Here is a 19,087-nt window from a genome sequence, read left to right as displayed (position 1 = left end):
GCTTTATTGAAAAATTGTGCAAACACTTAATGTGACTGCTTTTACAAAATGAGGCGGCTAATAAACATGAAAAGAGTGCTTACAGTTTGGGAAATTTGTCACACTCTTGGTATAAGCATTCCAGCTGATCTTTAACGAAATCATCTTTGCGTTGATTTTTATTCTTGACTTGGGGAGGTGGGGAGCAAAAATGAACCACACTTACTTTGTGGTCAGTCCTTTTCTCTGACATGATTCATTCTTCTTTTGCAGTTGTTTGTTGAGCAGCGCAGAAATAATCGGTAAAATGGCAGACAATAATGTTGTTAACAATGGCAAAGACGGGGCTGGCCAGAGCACAGAAGACGTTTGCCGGGACTACCTGCGCAATGTCTGCTATCGCGGCAAGACCTGCAAATACCTGCACCCGGACATAAATGAGGTACATGATTTAGGTGTGAAAAAGAATGAGTTTGTCTTCTGTCATTACTTTATGAATAATGTTTGTACCCGTGCAAAGTGCACATTCATACACGGTACAGCAGAGGATGAGGAATACTACAAAAAAACAGGGGAGCTTCCTCTGCATTTGCGCTCCAAGGTGGCTGAAACCTATGGTCTGTCAGTTTCTGATCTGCCTGCGGATAAAGGTGAGATTCCAGTATGCCGAGATTACCTAAAAGGTGATTGTCAAAGAGGCTCAAAATGTAGATTCCGGCACTTCAAGCGTGATAATGCAGAACATGATCTCAGACTGACACGGGACACCCCACTTTCTCAGCCATTGCGTAGATATGAACGATCGGATAAGGATAGTGGTATCACTTGCTATGAGTATGACCACCGTTTGAAGAGGAGAAAGTTGGAAGGTTTTGAGTTTGAAGTGTACGAATACGATCTCTCAAGTCGCCGGTCGGTTGATTCAGGATATCTGGAAGAGGAGAATCTTATGCTGCGAAACCGGAATGAGGAGCTGAAAAAGCAGGTGTCAAATTTGATGGGTAACAATGAGGTTCTTTTGGAGCAGAATGCATTTCTCCGCAACCAAATAAAGGCAGCAATGGTGAATTCCTTGCCCACAACAACGGCTGGGAGATTTGGCCACTGCACTTCCCCAGGACTTAAAACAAGGGGACTTTGGGAGTAAAATTACTTCCAAAAATTGTAAATCTAAAAATTAGTCCTGTAATTCTGGATGAGCTCATTTCCAATATTCTTAACATCTCAGCAGTGATCCTAAATGCATTCGACTCTGCTTCCTGTGACATTGGGTTGGGGTGGGGGGGTGGGGTGCGGGATGTGGGATGTGGAATATCATTCAAGACCTAAAACTGTTTATTGCTTCAGCGTGTCCAATCAAGGAACATACCAAGCTTCTTGACAATTTTAAAAGGCCATGTGGGAGCCACCTATGGATTTTAGCTGGGTTACTTTTTCCTGGTTGCAGTTGCTAATTGAAGCGGTACTGTGGGAAAAGCTGTTACTTGAAAGAACAGCTGAAGGGCAAATACTGATACTTGCTAAAATATGTCAGCATCATAGGAGCAGCAAATCTTTGGCAAAATTAATTGAAATGCAGCTTGTTTTAACACCATTTGGTGCAAAAAGCAATGTATAACACAACAGGTTAATTTCAAGGCTGCACTCTGTGTGAGTGTCATCACAGACTTTGGGTTACAACCTATTTGGACTTAGAATGGTGGTAGCTATGTTGCCTTTGGACTCAGCTGAATTAGACTCAAGTGCACCGACAACTGAGTTCCAAAACCCTTTAAGCGTATGAGCTGGAACAGCACCTGACAAGTGAAACAATAATGTAAATTATTGCAAGGAACTCTGACAATGTTACAATATCCGTCACATCAATACTCTGAAATCTAATGACACAATAGAGCTGCAATACTTTCCCTCCCCTCAGATCTTTGGTGCCTTGAAAATCAAACTGTGTGGCGAGCATGTAGTGGGGGAAAAAAAGAATTAAAATTGATTCCGATGTTGCCCACAATGATCTTTTCTGAATAGACAATGCAGTATGTATATGTATGCCCATTTTGACTTTTTAGCAATCTGAACATCTTTGACAAGCCGAATTTCCTTTTATACCCTTGAAACATTTAGAGGGTCTCCACTGTGCTGCTTCCTGCAGTTCCCCTATACAGCTCACCCCCACGACCCCTTCACCCCAACAGATTATATCCACTGTGCAACTCCGCTAGTCTCCTCCTTCCCCTCCTGCCTCGCCCCTTCTGACCCCCAACATGTGTGCTCTCACATGCTCTTTCTATCACACTCACGCTTTTGCGCTTGGAATGAGATAAACTGCTGTAAAACTTGGTAATAATCGCATTGGATATCAATAATTATGTAGGTATCAGATTATTATGTAATTCCTTTCCATCCCGTTCCAAAAAGGCATGAGAGTTTACAGTTCTAAGAAGGTAATTGAGTGAAGGAGCCTGTGTAATTGAAATTTGATATTTTTATTCAGTTGCTGTAATATTGTATACACTGTACAATGTTTCATAAAATGGTATCTGATATCAACAATTTGACTGCACCAAATATTGGATCAACCCATGATGGTATCTATCTACCAGTTTTGTTGTGCTGACTAATCTCTTGGCCACATAATAAAGAAATGCCAGATTGGAGTCGGAGCAGAATTTGTGCGCAAGAAGGCGCATAATGCCATTGCTTGAGATGTACACTTTCAGTACTGAAACATTCTGTAGATGCCTTTAGCTGTTTTGAATGTCACATGTATTCAACCTAATGCATTTTAACACCAGTATGCTGAAATTCTATCTTTCTCTCTCCTAATACAATCAAGTATGAACTTGCTGCATGAGCTTAGTTGTTTGCCTACAAATACTTGGGCATATCACTATAAATCCGTTTTCAGCCAAGGAAACCTGACCGAACTCTTGAATTTAAAGACTATCTGATCCAAAATATCTCATGATTATACTATAATGGCTGTTGGCTCTCCAGGAACATTTTACATCATTAACAGATGCTGAGATTGTATGGCCATCAGTATATGTGTCCTGGAACTTTGTTAGGGTTTGCTTCATAAAGCAGTTACAGGACAACTGTTAGACTTCAGATGTTTAGTGAGAAAAAGGCTGAGATATTCAATTATTACAACCTTTGTTTGTGGCATAGTTTCAAAAATAGTATTTCACTTTTCACTTGTGGTTCTTGGTCTTATTAGTTCCAAAACTTGAAATTTTATACCATGTTAAGTTGTGTTAGTTTCACCCAAAAAGAGTTCAGCCTATGGGATTAGGCACTTAGACAAATGTGCTTTTATGTACATTTTTTTTAAAAACAGGACCTCCATAATATCATGATTAAATGTTGAACACGTATATCTGAATTATAATAGTTGAGCCATGCTTATGAGTTCCATTTTTTAAATTTTAAAATCATTTTCTTGAAAGCATTGTTTTAAATGTTTTTGAATTTTAGTTATCTGATATGGTTAGTAGAATAACAGATGCTGCAGATGATGATTAATCTGGATTTAAAAGGCAATAAAATTGTTAATTGTTGCCTTCATGCCTTTATTTTGTGGCTAAAGGTTTAATGCTCCACTATATATAATTGTGATACTATTTATACTGATTAGTAAATATGGTAGAAGTGCTTTTCAGTTTGATCACTTTTTTTCTCAAGGTTAATTTTTTTCCTGAAAATCTTCAGGGTTCCAAATACTTTAAATCAACAGGGATTGCTCCAATGTGGAGAGATTCTACATTGAAATTTTACCACATCCTAAAAATGAGACCATTTTAATGTTGTTGTTGTATGCTACTTATTAACTCCGACATGAACACAAAACCGGGGAACCTCTTTAATCATTTAATGCCGAATTGTGCACCTTTTTAAAGTAGAAATTTCAGAAGACCTATTAGTGAGTGTATAACAATAAAGTAATTTTTCATATATTAAGTACATTTGTCTTTATTTTTGCACTCTGCAGATCACAGGAGGGTAGAATTAGTGGTCAGCTCATCCAGAATTACTCTTGGAGAATTGGCAGAACCCTGAATGCAGATGAGCTACCTGCTTTTACTTAAGATAGGTCTAGGTCGTTAAGTTGGGAAGTACAGGAAATTTCAATGACGGTTTGGATATATAGCTAATTTAGAAAGTATATACTGGATTAATTGCTTGTTTTGCATAGTTAAGGCCTCAACAGATGATTCTGAGAAATCATAGAGTCAGAGATGTACAGCACGGATACAGACCCTTCGGTCCAACCCAATCTCGTCCCACCTGCCAGCACCCGGTCCATATCCCTCCAAACCCTTCCTATTCATATACCCATCCAAATGCCTTTTGAATGTTGCAATTGTACCAGTCTCCACCACTTCCTCTGGCAGCTCATTCCATACACATACCACCCTCTGTGTGTAAAAATTGCCCCTTAGGTCTCTTTTATATCTTTTCCCTCTCACCCTAAACCTATGCCCTCTAGTTCTGGACTCCCTGACCCCAGGGAAAAGACTTTGTCTATTTATCCTATCGACGCCCCTCATAATTTTGTAAACCTCTATAAGGTCACCCCTCAGCCTCCAATGCTCCAGGGAAAACAGCCCCAGCCTCTGCCTATAGCTCAAATCCTCCAACCCTGGCAACATCCTTGTTAATCTTTTCTGAACCCTTTCAAGTTTCACAACACCTTTCTGATAAGAAGCTATAGTTTAAAAATTCTTTGAGACTACTCAAAATCAAAGCTATTGGTGTGTTTGAAATGTTGCCTTCATTTGATGTTTTAGATAGTAAAATTGACGCTGGTGCTATTCCCTTCCTTAAAGACATATGGAGGCCAAATGCAACACCCAAACAACTTTGGCTGTGAATAACTAGTTCAACAAAGTTCATGGAACAAACCATATAAATAATTCGAAGATGCAATGGATTCTTGCATCTACTTGCATTTCATACTTAGACCATCAAGTCGTGTTGTGTTCACAGTGTGATGGTATATGTGTTAACTGTTGCCATTTTATTCTCTTAAATACAATCTGCCTCAGTCTGCCAGGGAGTCCAATTCTGAAGGGTGTTTTTGGATTTCATTAATCTCCTATTTTGGGATAAATTTTGCTTCCAATTAAATATTTAAATCAAATAACTGATCCAGGCCATCATTGCCATTTTATGTAAATATGTGATGAATCTATCCAGCATTTTGCATCTCCTGAAAATTATGCCCCTGTAAGGTTCCAGATTTCATGTTGACCAAAGCAATAATCATAAACACATTGTTGACAAATAAGTTCATGAGACTTGGTTGGTGGTGGACTGAGCACATCCCACAAAAAATGAGAAAGTTAGTGGATGCTTTGAGAATTTTATTTCTTACCCTTTTTTTTAAACTTTTACCTCAACACACCATTTTTGAAACTTTCTGCTTGTAAACATTAATTCTCCAACTTGTTCTGCTTCCCCCATCCACAGTTGTTACCTGGGAAGCCTCACTGGCCTTATCCCTGTCACAAATCTTCCTTCTTCTAATGATTATATTTATATTTTGCCAGACAGAACTCAATTACTTTCTTCAGCCTCTATTTGCAATATTTTTCAGGCCAGGCATATTTTTATGTACCATGCATATATGTAAGTTTGTCAGGCCAGTAGCTTTTAGTATCACGTCTGGTAACCTGTTTTAAGGTGGAGAAGACAAGTGCAGGTATAATTCTGAAGTCTGGTCCTAAGCTAAAACAAAGAACCTTTTGAGGGGCAAAGAAATGTTTTCTTGATTTAATCTTATTAGATTAAGCAAATTGAGTTTTTTTTTAAATATTATTGGCCAGCTGTGGTTCTGGAGTGACTGAAATATCCTTTATTTTCTGGTTAATATATTTGGATGGTTGCATGCAATCCATCATCTTCAGCTTAGTTAATGCAAATATTGTTTTGTTTGTTTCATATCTATGTCTGGCTGGCAAAAAGCAGTCCATTATTTATGTAAGATCCTTTGATGTACTTCTGTGAATTCATTGCAGTGCAGAGTGTCTAAAATGTAATTTATATTAACGATGTCAATAAACTGGTCAGGCTGAGCGAGAAAACCATTAAGAGGAGAGACCGTTCCAAGCCGCTAACTTGTGTACTTTAAGACTAGTATGCTTGTTTATTGATGACAATCTTCAGAGTGGACTGCTTCTACTTCAACAGAAAAGACATTCCTTTAATTCAGGAACTTCCTTGTGATCCTTGGTCATCTTCTCTTATGAAATGGGCAATAAAGGCTCAAAAGAATACTCGTGTGTTTACTGGCCATGGCAGTGTTTCTAAGGACTTTTCAAGAGGAGCTATAAGAACAATGGATGCTGTATTTTCAAGGAGTCCATTTTCCCATTTGGCTGTCTTGTAAGTTTGTTCATTATGCTGTAATGTTTCTTACTGCTCTTTGCTTCTGTATTATTTTGTTTTGGAATAAAACTTCAACAAATTGCTTTTGCTCATGCAGTGGTCTGGTGCTGTGGTAAGTGATTTACTACAATCCAATGGACCTAAGCTGTGCTAATTTACACAACACTGTCTGAAGGTTAGCTTCTCAAAAGATTTGTTTATGAAAGTCGTTGTCCATCCATAAAGACAATGAAATGTCAAGATACAAACTGTAGCAATCACCTCCGGGGCTCATTGTCTGAGCATGGCAACAAATGAAATATAAATCCAGTTGGTGATTATGGTGTCTATTATTAAACATCCATTTTTTTTTATCTTTTTCCTCATTGGTTAGGTGTCTTTTCTTCATTGACTGAGTCCAGGAACTTTGGCATCTGAATTGGGCCACTCTTGGAGTGAAAACAAGAAGCCTCAGAGCAATGCTGTGGTAAAACAATAAGCAAAAACATGACTTGGAAGGAGGCATCAGTAGAGATCAGGAAGAGTGGATTAACTTGGTTTAAGTGTTGAATACATTTCCCTTTTAGTTTGCAGAAGATTGTTGTGGAGAAAGTTCAAATTGCTGAATTGCCAGATGGGTTTGCATATTAAAATTGGATCCCTCTGTAATAATTGATGTAGTCCCAAGATGAGCAAACTTTTATTCTCAATGTCATGTAAACAGAAATATTCCAAGATTTGAACTGGAATGGTAGATGTCATGGGGGGCTACTTTGAAGTTTAAACTTGTTTGCATTAATTTGCAGATGTCACCTTGCTTATACTAACAGATTTTGGTGTTCTGATTTAGAATTATCCATCATTGAGGTAACAGCGCTGAAAGCGGCTATTACTAAAGCCTCCAGGTATCCACTATTCTAATAGAACAAACCAACAAGAAAGAAATATTAGCGCAAATAGAGCTAAATTTTGAAACTGGGCTATTGGGACTTGCAAGTTGCATTTGACCCACTTGCCGTAATTTGTACATCTCAACATTAATGGCTGCTTGTCCCCAAAGCAAAACAATCGTTTGGATTTTTGCCTTGAACTGATGTGATTTGGTAAGGACAAGAGTTTTTAGTTACCTTCAGTATGTGATGCAATTATCCTGAATTAAGTGATCCCCTTCTATGTTTATTTTTGTCCCCCTTCGTCCACTTTCTTCCTCTCTTTAAAGTAAAGGTCCCAGGTCAGGAGAATGGGCAGGTACTAGACCTGGCTTCCGCTAATGTTAAAGCGCTATTAGGAAGTGCGCGAAAGCAGGTAGATCCACTTAATTTGCTTTATTTATTCCTGACCACCACCTCTGTTCCCCTTCCAATTCCCTCACCTCATCATATTTTCAATGTCTCGTGTCATGAACCCAGCTGAGATTTTGGAATTTCTTCACTTTGTTTTAATCGTTTGCTAGTATGCAATGGTCTAATTATATTTAAAATGCTTTACATGATTCCAGCTGTGGAAAAATATTACAAGATTTAACATTTTATACAAATCCATTAGACCGTATATGACCCATGTAGCACCATTTCATAATAAACCACTAGGGGGAGAAGTAAACCATTCCTCTAAAATTTTGTTTTTAGTGCAAAAGGCTTGCCAGTTCAATTGGCCCGATTTGAGACCAACAGCCTAACTGTAGGAAATTAAACTGTGGATGCTACCATTCGTTATGTACAGGGATAATACAGTATTATGACCTACCATCTTGTATTAATATTCTGGTAAACTTTTGTATTAATACTTTAAGGACATGCAACACACTCAAATTTATTTCTCCAAAGTGCCAATGCTGCAGTTAATTACAAATTAAGGTTTGAACTTGATAAAAGGCCTAATGGTGGTTTTCTGGTAGTATCTTTTTAGTTTGAAGTATTATGGGTCAGTTCGAATAATTTATTTGCACTTTGCCCTTGATCAAAAGATTGGTTGGAGTACAATTTCAGTGTAATACAGTGGGGGTGCGTCCCTTTTAATAAATTTATATTAAAAATCCTAATGCATTATTTGACAGAATAGGGAGATGGCCTATCCAACGTTTCTCTCTGACCCAATACCACCACAAACTTGTCATTTATTTGTTGCTGTTCATGGGATATTGCTGTGTGCAAAATGGCTGCTGCATTTATTAATATAATCATTGCTGTTTGGCATAATTCATATGATGAGGCTTTTGGCGCTATATAAAATGCAACATGTTATTTCATCTGATAAACAGGTTTAAAAGTCACTCACAATATGACATTCAGCTGAGATCTCTTGAAGTTTTACTATAATAGCGCATATTAAACCATTGTGAAACTGTTACTCCTGTGCTATCTTGTCTTTTTCCTCTCCGTATTCTCTATTTTTATCTTAATTTTTTTTGTCATCATTTAGTTTTGTATCAACTGCAAGAAGAACATGGAATTGTCTAGTTTTAACTAGTAAAGCTATGTTATCCTGTGGCTCTGTGACTTGTCTATTTTGGAGCAGGCACCACACTGTTTAAAATCACCCTAAGGCCGATTTTGTTAGCAGAGTGGGAGACAATCGTTGGAGTCTGATCTGACCGAGTCTGAATGAAGGATCAAAATTTTGATGTTTTTCAGCTGATCACTTACGTCAAAAATTGCAAAGTTCCCAGCAAGACGTTTATTTGCAGCCAAGGTAAGAGCATGCGCAGAAAGAAAATATTTGATATAGTGGACTTTTGTACCTTCCTTTATAGTGACAAATAGAAGACACATTGTCAGAAAAAAGATTAATTTGCTCCTTTTTGCAGCTTATAGCAAATTTATTGCATTCCTGGGCTGTGTTGAACTTGAATAGAGCACTAAGGTGGCTGGCATATTTCAAGCTGTTCCGCATAAATCCTTTCATGCAACCAATAGTGACAAATAAATTCTGAATCTTGAAGAACTGCTGAAGGGCACAACTTGAAGACCAAGTATGAGAAAATCTACAAATGTCCAAGGCTTTGGACCTATAATAATTGAGTTGCAGAAAGGATAGTGGATGCTGTTCACTCCTTCCACCTAACTGGTGGAACAATTATATAATGGAATGTGATATGTGCCAATGCTATTTCCAGGCAGTATGTAAGAATGCACAAATGTGTGTTTTTGTAGTGAATTATGCTGCTCACCACATTGCCTTTTGAGGATTCCTGGTGCCTGCTTTTGGCACGATGGGCACTTTTCGGTTGTCTATTGCCCAGATAGTGACTCTTCCCTTCTGGGAGGAAGGTGAGCTGCATTTCAGAGGCCTTTTAGTGTTGGTAATTCTCTTTACCTAGAGATTGGGTCATTGAATGTATTCAATGCAGAGTTAGATTCATGATTGACAAGGGAGTCCAGGGTTAGTCGGAGCCTGCCAGCAGAGTTGGCCTCCAACATAACGTACCAGATGATGGAAGAATGGAACCAAGTTAATCATCTAGTGGATACCTTTGCCATACTGGCCACTGTATTTGAGAGAGCAAATGGTGATTGACTACCCATTCAGACTTGGTAATGGAATCTGTAGGAGTTTGACCTCTGAGGTCTGTGATGCTACCCATCTGGCTCCTACAAGCAAATGCTTAATGGGTAGGATGATCATGCTGAACTGGTGATGGAAAACCTACCAGTATTCTAGTAAATTGTGCACTTTTAGTTTATTTAAAATCTTATTGGTTTCCTTAAGCACTTGAGACTGCTACACCTTGGCTTTTGTTGATCCATGTTATTGGTAAGTATGCCCAGATTTTACAGAAAAGCAACATAAACAGGAGTGTTTGATTACCTTCATGAAGCCACAAATCAATGAATCAGTTAGGTACTTTAGAATTAATGGAATAGCTATTTAATAATTTGAGAGATCATTGTCCACAATACCTTACCAGTGATGGTAAGATTTCAAACATAAATTGCCATCCATGCAAGTGTTTATCACTTATGGATTTTGTATATGCAACAAAGCACATGGATAAGTGAATAACTTTTCCCGTGGAATTACTTTTTAAGCACTGTGTTCAATGTACCTCCTAATTTTTTTGTTGTGCACAGACGATTCATTTTAAGTCTTCAGGTCCTATAAATTAGTTTGCATGATAACTTAGAATGGCTAGCGTGTGCAGGGCCTGTGTGGAAACTTGCAGATTCTATGCCTTAGAGGAAGCATTGCCTGTACAATCTTTGTTTTATCTGTCATCTCATGAAATCTGATCAATCCAAACTTGCTTTAATTGTTTTGCTCCTATTATGTTCCTTATCTTTGGTTTTCCCAGTTCTTTCATCCCTTTCTTTGTCCACCTCATTCGCAGCAATGTAAAGCATACTGTTCTTGCTGTTGGATCATATCTGTTTCTTACCACTTTCTATATGTCTTTTGTATTTATATTTCTCTGTTTAAATTTCATTTTTCTTTTCCAGGACATTCATTCCTGACTCTGACACTATAACTGTTGACAGTCACCAACTATCTGGTGCCTTGACCAAATGAGAATTATCCACAATCGAGTGAGTATTGTCAGGTCATTTCAGTTTGAATGTTTGATAGCACAAATGAGTTATGCCTATTTCAATATCCGCATGCCATGCAATCTTGTAGAGCCATGAATAATAATAATTTGGAGCCTTGACTCTTGTTTTGCCCTTTTGTAATGTATTGTGTAAATTGCCTGTTCTATTTTGCCATATAATAATGACACTGTTTTAGAAGTGATCCATTAGTTGTAAATGGCTTGGAGTAGAATACTCAACTCCTCAAATCTGCCTTGTCATGCAATAAGATCACAACTGATATTCTACATTAACACCACCTTCCTGTGTTATTCCCAGATACCTTGGTTCCTTTAGTAATCAAAAATCAATCAAACTCTGCCTTGAATATACTCTGGCTAAGCATCCACAGTTTGGTGGTCGAGAATTTAAAAGATTCAGAACCTTTGGATTGATTGATTTTTGTTAAATCTTGAAGCTAAATGGCTGATCTGTAGCTAGAGACTCTCGAGCATCTTTCCAGCATATATTCTGTCATGTTGCTTCAGATTTCTATATGTCACCTTTCATTCTTCTAATTATAGGGAGTATAGACTGAGTATACTCAAATTCTCCTCCTAGAGGTAACTCCACTCCTTTGCAATAAAGGCTAACTTACCATTTCCTTTCCTAATTCCTTGTACCTGCATACTAACTTGGTGGTTATTGTACACAGACATCCCGATTTCTCTGAACCAGCATTTTCCAAAAAGAAATTGCTCTTTTTTTGTATTTCCAAAGTGAATAGCTTCACACTTGTCATTATATTTCATTTGTTGTATTCTTATTTACTTAACCGCCTGTATCTTTTTGCAGCTTTTATTGCATACTCTGTGTATTTTCCTCACAAACTTGTCAGCAATAAACTTAATGGAACTGAGTTGTTGGACAATAATATTTTGAATTCTGGATTTTTGAATTTTGAACCTTTGAATTTTGAAATGATTTGATGTGATGAACCTATTTATGATGCTTATATTTATAGATTAGATTCCCCTACAGTGTGGAAACAGACCATTTGGCCCAACAAGTCCACATCGACCGTCTGAAGAGTAACCCACCCAGATGAGTTTCCCTCTGACTAATGCACCTAACACTATGGGCAATTTAGCATGGCCAACTCGCCTGACCTGAACATCTTTGGACTGTGGGAGGAAATGTATGCAGACACTGGGAGAATGTGTAGACTCCACAGACATTCGCCTGAGGCTGGAATCGAACCTGGTCTCTGGTGCTATGAGGCTGCAGTGCTAACCACTGAGTCACTGTGCTGCCCATCCACTGAACAGCTTTATTCAGTAGAATTAAGACTTGACACTTGTTCTTATCTGAGCAGTAATATCAATGCACAGCAGCTTTTACCATTGTGCCCTGGTGGAAACACAGTTTCAACTTTCAATAATTTCAGTTAAAACAACATCAAATCATGATTTCTAGTGCTGAGGTGAGAGTGATTGCCCTTGGCATCTAGGCTACGTTTGACTGCGTGTGGCATCAAGGACCTCGAGCAAAATGAATTAGTAAGAACCAGGGAAAGTTCTCCGCTGGTTGGAGTCATATCTGGCGTATAGGAAGATGGTTGTGATGGTTGAAGATCAGTCATCTGAGCTCCAGTACATCTCTACAGGGGTTCCTTTGGGTAATGTCCTTGGCCCAGCCCAACCATTTTCAGCTGCTTCATCAATGATCTTCCTTCCATCATAAAGCTGGAGGTGAGGATAATCGCTGATGATTGCATAATGTTTGCCATTTGAGATGACTTGGATATTGAGGCAGTCCATTTCCAAAAGCAGCCAGATCTAGACAATCACCAGGTGGGAGGTGACAAGTAACACTCATGCCACACTAGTGCCAGGCAATGACCATCTCCAAGAGAGGATCTAATATTTCCCCGTGACATTCAGTAGTATTGTCATCACTGAATTCCCTCGCTATCAACATCTTGGGTTATTGTGGCTGCAAGTGCAAGTCAGAAGCTAGGAGTCTTGCAGTGTGTAACTGACCCACCTGCTTTCCCAAAGCCTGTCCATTGTCCACAAGGATCAAGTCAGGAGTATGTTGAAATACTCTGCACTTGGCTGGGGGGGTTCTACTGCAGCAACGTTCAAGAAACTTGACACCATCCAGGAAAGTAGCCTGTTTGTTTGGCACCATGTCTGCAAACATTCACTCCTTTCACTGGTGCTCAGTAGCAGTGGTGTGTACTATCCATAAGATGCACCTTAGAAATTCCTGAAGTTTCCTTAGCACCTTCCAAACCTGCAGTCCCTATGGTCTAGAAGAATGCAGGCAATAGATTGTTATGGAGCTGACCAAATTCCCTTCAAATATATCAAAGAGAGAGCCTGGACCAGAACTTTCATCTGTCTTAAAGGCTCGTGTAAGGTGCTGTGCTCCAAGTCCAATTAATTGGTCACGCTACTTGGCTTTAAGTAACACACATTTTATCCTTGCATCCAATTAACATGCAAACAAAAGAAAGAAGAATTGGTATAACTTTAACTCTAATTGGAAAACGTAGTAGAATAATAGATTATTTAACTACTAATCAGCAACTGTTCCAATATAGTAACATCCCATAAGCACTCCCTTGGCAAAGACAAATTCAGTAAAATAGATTGTCTCACATGCGATGTTTCTCCAATCCAGGAGCACAGAACACCGAGAAAATTCCAGTAGAGAGAGAGAACTTAAAGCTTTTTGCTGTCACCAACAAAGATGTATAATCGCTTTCACAGCCAACTTCAAAGCCCCAACAACTGCTGAAAGCTAAACTAAACCCTGGTTCTGTGGGAGCCTGACTGTACCCATTCATGCTGCTTCTAACTTTTTAAAATAAAACCCAGGGCCCCTTGAGGTTTACGTTATTGGCTTGGAAAAGAGAACTCAGCACCACCTCTCAAACTCTCTTCAAAAAAAGCCAGGACAAAATACACTCTTAAAGCCATAGTATTGTCGCAAGATGCATGGGAATACCATCACCTGCAAGTTACCCTCCAAGTCTGCAAAGATCTATGACATTCAGTACCTCAGTGCAGTGGATGTTAGAACGCTGTAAATTTATGAACAAAATTATATTTAATTAGTAAATGGTTGAAGGGTTGTGAAGAGCAGGCAGGAAAGTGGAGTAGAGGCAGAAATTAGATCAGTCATGATCACATTGAATGGCGGAGTAGGCTCGAGAGACTAAGTTACTTGTGCGCCTAGTTGTATAAGTTGGACGCCATCCTGACTTGGAAATATATAGCCATTCCTTCAGTGTCGCTGGGTCAGAATGCTTGAATTCCCTCTTTTTTCCCCCCCCCCCCCCCACCTCTAGCTTTGTGGTGGAAGGCAGGTCATTGATGAATCTGAAAATGGTTGGGCCAAGGACGTTACCAAAAGGGGCACCTTTAGATGACTGACCTCCTCCAACCATCACAACCTCTATGGCAGCTGTTCCAAACCCCCCCTCCCCCTGATGATATTGTGGGTAGGCAGCTCACCATCACCTTCTCAAGGGCAATTAGGGATGGGCAGTAAATGCTTGCCCAGTCAGTGATCCCCACATTGTGAGTGAATTTTTAAAAAAAATTATCTGATAACTGTGATATACTAAGCTATGAGAAAGTAGCAACTGCATTATTTATTTTGTAGCCTCTTTACCCTGTCAGCATTGCATTCACTTTCAACTCAGATGATCAGAACTGAGTGTAACTTCCCAGAGTTTGTGCTCTTAACTTCATATTGAACTAGTTTTTTGATGTTCACTCGTAAAAACACATATGCTGGAAATTTTGAAGTTAAAACAGGCAAGTTAGAAGTATGTAGCAGATCTGTGTTGTGCACTGTCTTACAATGGCACTTGCATAGTTTCTAGTTGTGAAGTGGCCCAAAGTGTGCAACAAAATAGCAACAATCTTCATCCAACCCCTTGCTTTCCATGCCCACAGTAAATGCTAGTTTGAGTAAATCTATTTCACAATCCAGAACAGATCCAAGATCAGCAAGTTATTCTTACATTTTGAGCTTTGAGCCAAGTACTTGCACCATAAATTCTTGACATTTTTGTGTGATTTGCAACAAGCACATTCTTAGTTGAAGAATCAATGTGGTATTTTAGGTAGGTTTACAGACTGTTAGAAACTCTGCTTGCGTGTAAGCCTTTGGGAAGTTTTTGCTTTTGGTTGATATGGAGCATAAACAGTCTATAAAAATGACAATTAATTGGTCTGTCATGATATTACTCGCAGGACAATGAAATCAAAATTGTTTCCTCCTGGAACTGCCTCTTTTTTTTCCTACTCTAATTCATTCTATGTTGGTGTTTTTCTCTTGACTTTGTCGTCCTCTTGCTATGGATTTATTTTTTTTATTTCATTCTGTTTGTCTTGATTCTCATTATCTGTGAGAGTAGTGTGTGATCAATATGTTTCAACTGGCTCGATATTGGTGCACCTATTTTCCAAGTCAGAAGTTATAATGAAGCTTCATTTGAGTGCTCTATTGGTAATACTACCTTTTAATTGAGAGATTACACTATTGCCTGGATCAATATATTCAAGTAAATGTAAAAAGATCATATGGCTCTTTACTTCTTGAAGCAAAGCAAAGAGATCTTACAGCATCTTGGCTAACAGTCCTCCTGAACCAACACCACCAATGCAGATTAAATATTTACTGATCTCTTTTGCAGATTGGATTCTGCATTTGCCTACCAACAATAGTAACTGAACTCCCCAAGCAGCACACTGGTTGTAAAACATTTAAGTGCCTTGAGAAGGTGAGAAGCTGTATGTACAGTAAATGCAAAATCTTCATGTAGAATTTTGCAAATTACCTCAATGCTGTGAAGTGTTACTTGATTGCTTTACGTTAATTTGCAATTGTCTGTGCATTTTGAAATATGTTGAAATCTGCCTTTAGCTATAGTATCTATTAATGCCATGTTGTTTTATGCCAAGTGTGTTGAATGACTAAATAGACACATGAAAAATATGGTCTTTGTGGGTGCTTTTATTTCCATTAATGTTTCGGGCAATGTAATTCAATAATTCCCAAACTAACAAACCACTGCAATCTTTTAAATGGACATTGCTGCTGCATATGCAACATTTTGCTAATAAACCCAATAAAATTCTGTCACCATGCAAAGTGTGCAACAATTTCAAAAACTATTTTGAATATGGAACGTTTGGGGATTTAATTTCTGCATGTGCTAACACACCTGTCAAACTGTGTTCAATTTCTGCACTAGTTTAATACCATTGTTATCTCTCAACAGCAGTATCCTGAGATTTCATTGCTTGAACACAAGAGGTTTGGGCGGATGAACTCAATGCTGGTCCTAGAGTGCAGCCTGTAGAAACTCGTGGCCTGTCTACGCTCAGTCCCTAGGTTGCATTCAGGAAATGGAAGAGTTGAATGTGGGACTAAAAAGCAATCTCAACAGCGTGTCACATATTTACTCCAAGGTTATGTTAAGGCAATGGATTGAGTTGAATAATGTTCAGAGAAAAATAAGATCAGCTAAAATGTATTAATCTACATTTATACAAGAAGTGAAGGCTCAAGAATAAGAAGCCATGGAAACACTGGGAAGGTTTCCATGACAAGGTTCAGAATAATTGAGCTCTGACCATGATTTCTGATTGCTTATGCACACTTGTACCTATATATCTAGAATAATGACCAAAAGATTTGTTCTTCTCTCGACCTTTTAACTGTTCCTTTTCCTTGTACAGTTCTGTATTTCAATCTTTTTATTTAATTCATTCATGGCATGTGGGACTGAGTTTGTTCTTCAATCCTAATTATGCTTGATGGTGGTGGTGAGCTGCCTCTTGAATTGTCAGCCTTTGAGGTGTTCAGCTGCTTGATATCATGTGGAGTGAATCAAGCTGATTGAAAACTGACATCTGTGATGGGGACTTCAGGAGGAGGCTGAGCTAAATCATTCACTTCTCATTTCTGGCTGAATATGGTTGCAAATGCTTCAGTCATTTTTGCACTCATGTTTTGGGTATCCCTGCCATTGAAGATGGGGATATTTGTGGAGCTAATTATCCTGTTGTTTAGTTTGCCTACCATTCTTGAGTGGATGTGGGAGACTACAGAACTTCAGTCTAATCTATTGGTCACAGAATTGCTTAGCTGTGTCAGTTTATTGCATGTTACTTCCACTGTAAGCAGTCATATGTTGTAGTTTCATTCAGTTGGCCTTCAGCTTCTGACCTGTCTCCCTGTTCTCATTGAACCAAAATTGATCCCCTGTCCTGACAGGGGATATTCTGGGCCACAACATTTCATATTGCAACAGTGAATAATTTGCTGATGGCCCACAGAACCTCATGGATACCTAATTTTGAGCAGCTTGAACTGCTGTGCGTCTGTCCCACTTAGCACAGTGGTAGTACTATACAATATGACAGATGGTATCCTCACAGTGAGGATGGGACTCCATTTTCACAAGGGCTGTGCATTGATGAGTCCTGCCAATGCTGTTATGGACAAGTGCACTTGCAACAAGTGATTAGATTAGATTACATTACATTACATTACAGTGTGGAAACAGGCCCTTCGGCCCAACAAGTCCACACCGACCCGCCGAAGCGCAACCCACCCATGCCCCTACATTTACCTCTTACCTAACACTACGGGCAATTTAGCATGGCCAATTCACCTGACCTGCACATCTTTGGACTGTGGGAGGAAACCGGAGCACCCGGAGGAAACCCACGCAGACACGGGGAGAACGTGCAAACTCCACACAGTCAGTCGCCTGAGGTGGGAATTGAACCCGGGTCTCGGGCGCTGTGAGGCAGCAGTGCTGACCACTGTGCCACCATGCCGCCCACTAATTGGATTGTTGAGAAGATCAAATAATGTTTCCTTGTTGGTTTTCTCCAGCTGATGCAGGCTACTATGCTCTTTATGTTTGGCTAACTTGGTCAGTAGTGATTTTACCAAGCTTCTCCAGTTGATGGTCTTTGAAGTTCTCCACCAAGAGTGATTTGTGTTCCATCTCTCCTTTGGTTCCCTGTACTCCTATCCTCTTTCCATATGAATGCACTATTGTTTACATGTTTGCAATCACATATGACCTCTCTATTGTCATCAACTCATTCATAGACAAGGCCATCTCTGAATCCTTTCCTGTATCTCTATCAGCTTGCATCTTCAAATTCTAACCCACTTCATCCTGCATCAGCCCTGCGGGATAAAACTTCCAGGTCACTTGCAACATCATTTTCATACTCTCATTGACTGCAATAATTCTGTAGTTGCCTATCTGCTCAACAATGCCTTGAATTACACCTTTTGTTGCTCTTCACCCCAGTCTGATGCCTTCTCTCCCAACCATTTCTTCCCCTGCTGCAATTTCTCCCTCTTTGTTTCCTTGCATCCAAAGGGTGCAGGTTTGGCGTATATCATGCACACCTGATTTACTCATTTATTGGCAGATCTGGCAGGACTACATCGAGTTCTATTGGGCACAGTTCACCTTGAAGTGCAAAGGTAACCCCTGGCTCTTTTTTTACTGTGCCAGTCATCTCTTTTCATCGCTGAAACAATTTTCTCTGCTGCCTCCTAAGAAAAAATGAGGAACTCCATGGAAAATGTTGAATTACATCTATGCCTAGCAAATTAAGGTTCATGCTCTATTCCTCAACTTTCATCTTTTGTTCTCTCATTTATCTCCTAACTAAACTGTTGACTTCCCACTTTTTCATCCTGGCCCTCATGTGAGCTGATGTTATAAATGGTTTCCTCTCCTCTGATACCGTACTGTTCCTTTCAAATCTGCAATTTTCACTGCTTCCTCAAAATAACTTTGTCTCTGTCATTGCATCCTACCACACCATCTCCAACCTCCATTTCCTCTCCAAATGCTTGAACATGTTGCCTCCAAAATCTGTCCTTTACAACATCTTTATAATAACTCAATATTTTAACTTCTCCACTCGGGTTTCTAACCCTGCTGCAGAACTAAAGTCATAATTATAGTCAAAATAATATCCAATATGACTGTTACTATGGCACATTATCCCTTCTCAACCTTCTCAAATGTCTGAAGCCATTAAAACAGTTGCCTATGCCATTTTTCCAATGCGTCTCTTAACTAGCTGAGTAGAACTACCCTCTCGCTTGCTCACTCCCACTCTCTCTCTCTCTTTTGTCGTTTTTCCTCCACCTTCTCACTCCTCCCCCCAAAAAAGGTT

At 39.2% G+C, this 19,087-nt stretch overlaps 1 protein-coding gene across 7 annotated transcripts in view; it reads left to right on the top strand.

Moving 5' to 3' along the window:
* Positions 1–17,497, top strand: part of LOC122543347 (zinc finger CCCH domain-containing protein 10-like) — a 150,430-nt gene extending 132,933 nt beyond the window's left edge. Inside the window, exons 5-9 of one of the 7 annotated variants that reach the window (XM_043681920.1) lie at positions 253–421; positions 8,976–9,033; positions 10,779–10,865; positions 15,562–15,648; positions 16,150–17,497. In XM_043681920.1, coding sequence (XP_043537855.1) covers positions 253–421; positions 8,976–9,033; positions 10,779–10,807 — 256 coding nt within the window. In that variant the 3' untranslated portion in view covers positions 10,808–10,865; positions 15,562–15,648; positions 16,150–17,497. The other 6 variants (XM_043681921.1, XM_043681926.1, XM_043681924.1 and 3 more) reach the window with 6 other exon arrangements.
* The last annotated feature ends 1,590 nt before the right edge of the window (positions 17,498–19,087 follow it).

This window comes from Chiloscyllium plagiosum, chromosome 43, assembly GCF_004010195.1.
Source record: "Chiloscyllium plagiosum isolate BGI_BamShark_2017 chromosome 43, ASM401019v2, whole genome shotgun sequence".
In the NCBI taxonomy this organism is placed as follows: domain Eukaryota; kingdom Metazoa; phylum Chordata; class Chondrichthyes; order Orectolobiformes; family Hemiscylliidae; genus Chiloscyllium; species Chiloscyllium plagiosum.
This window is presented reverse-complemented; position numbering and strand designations above follow the sequence as displayed.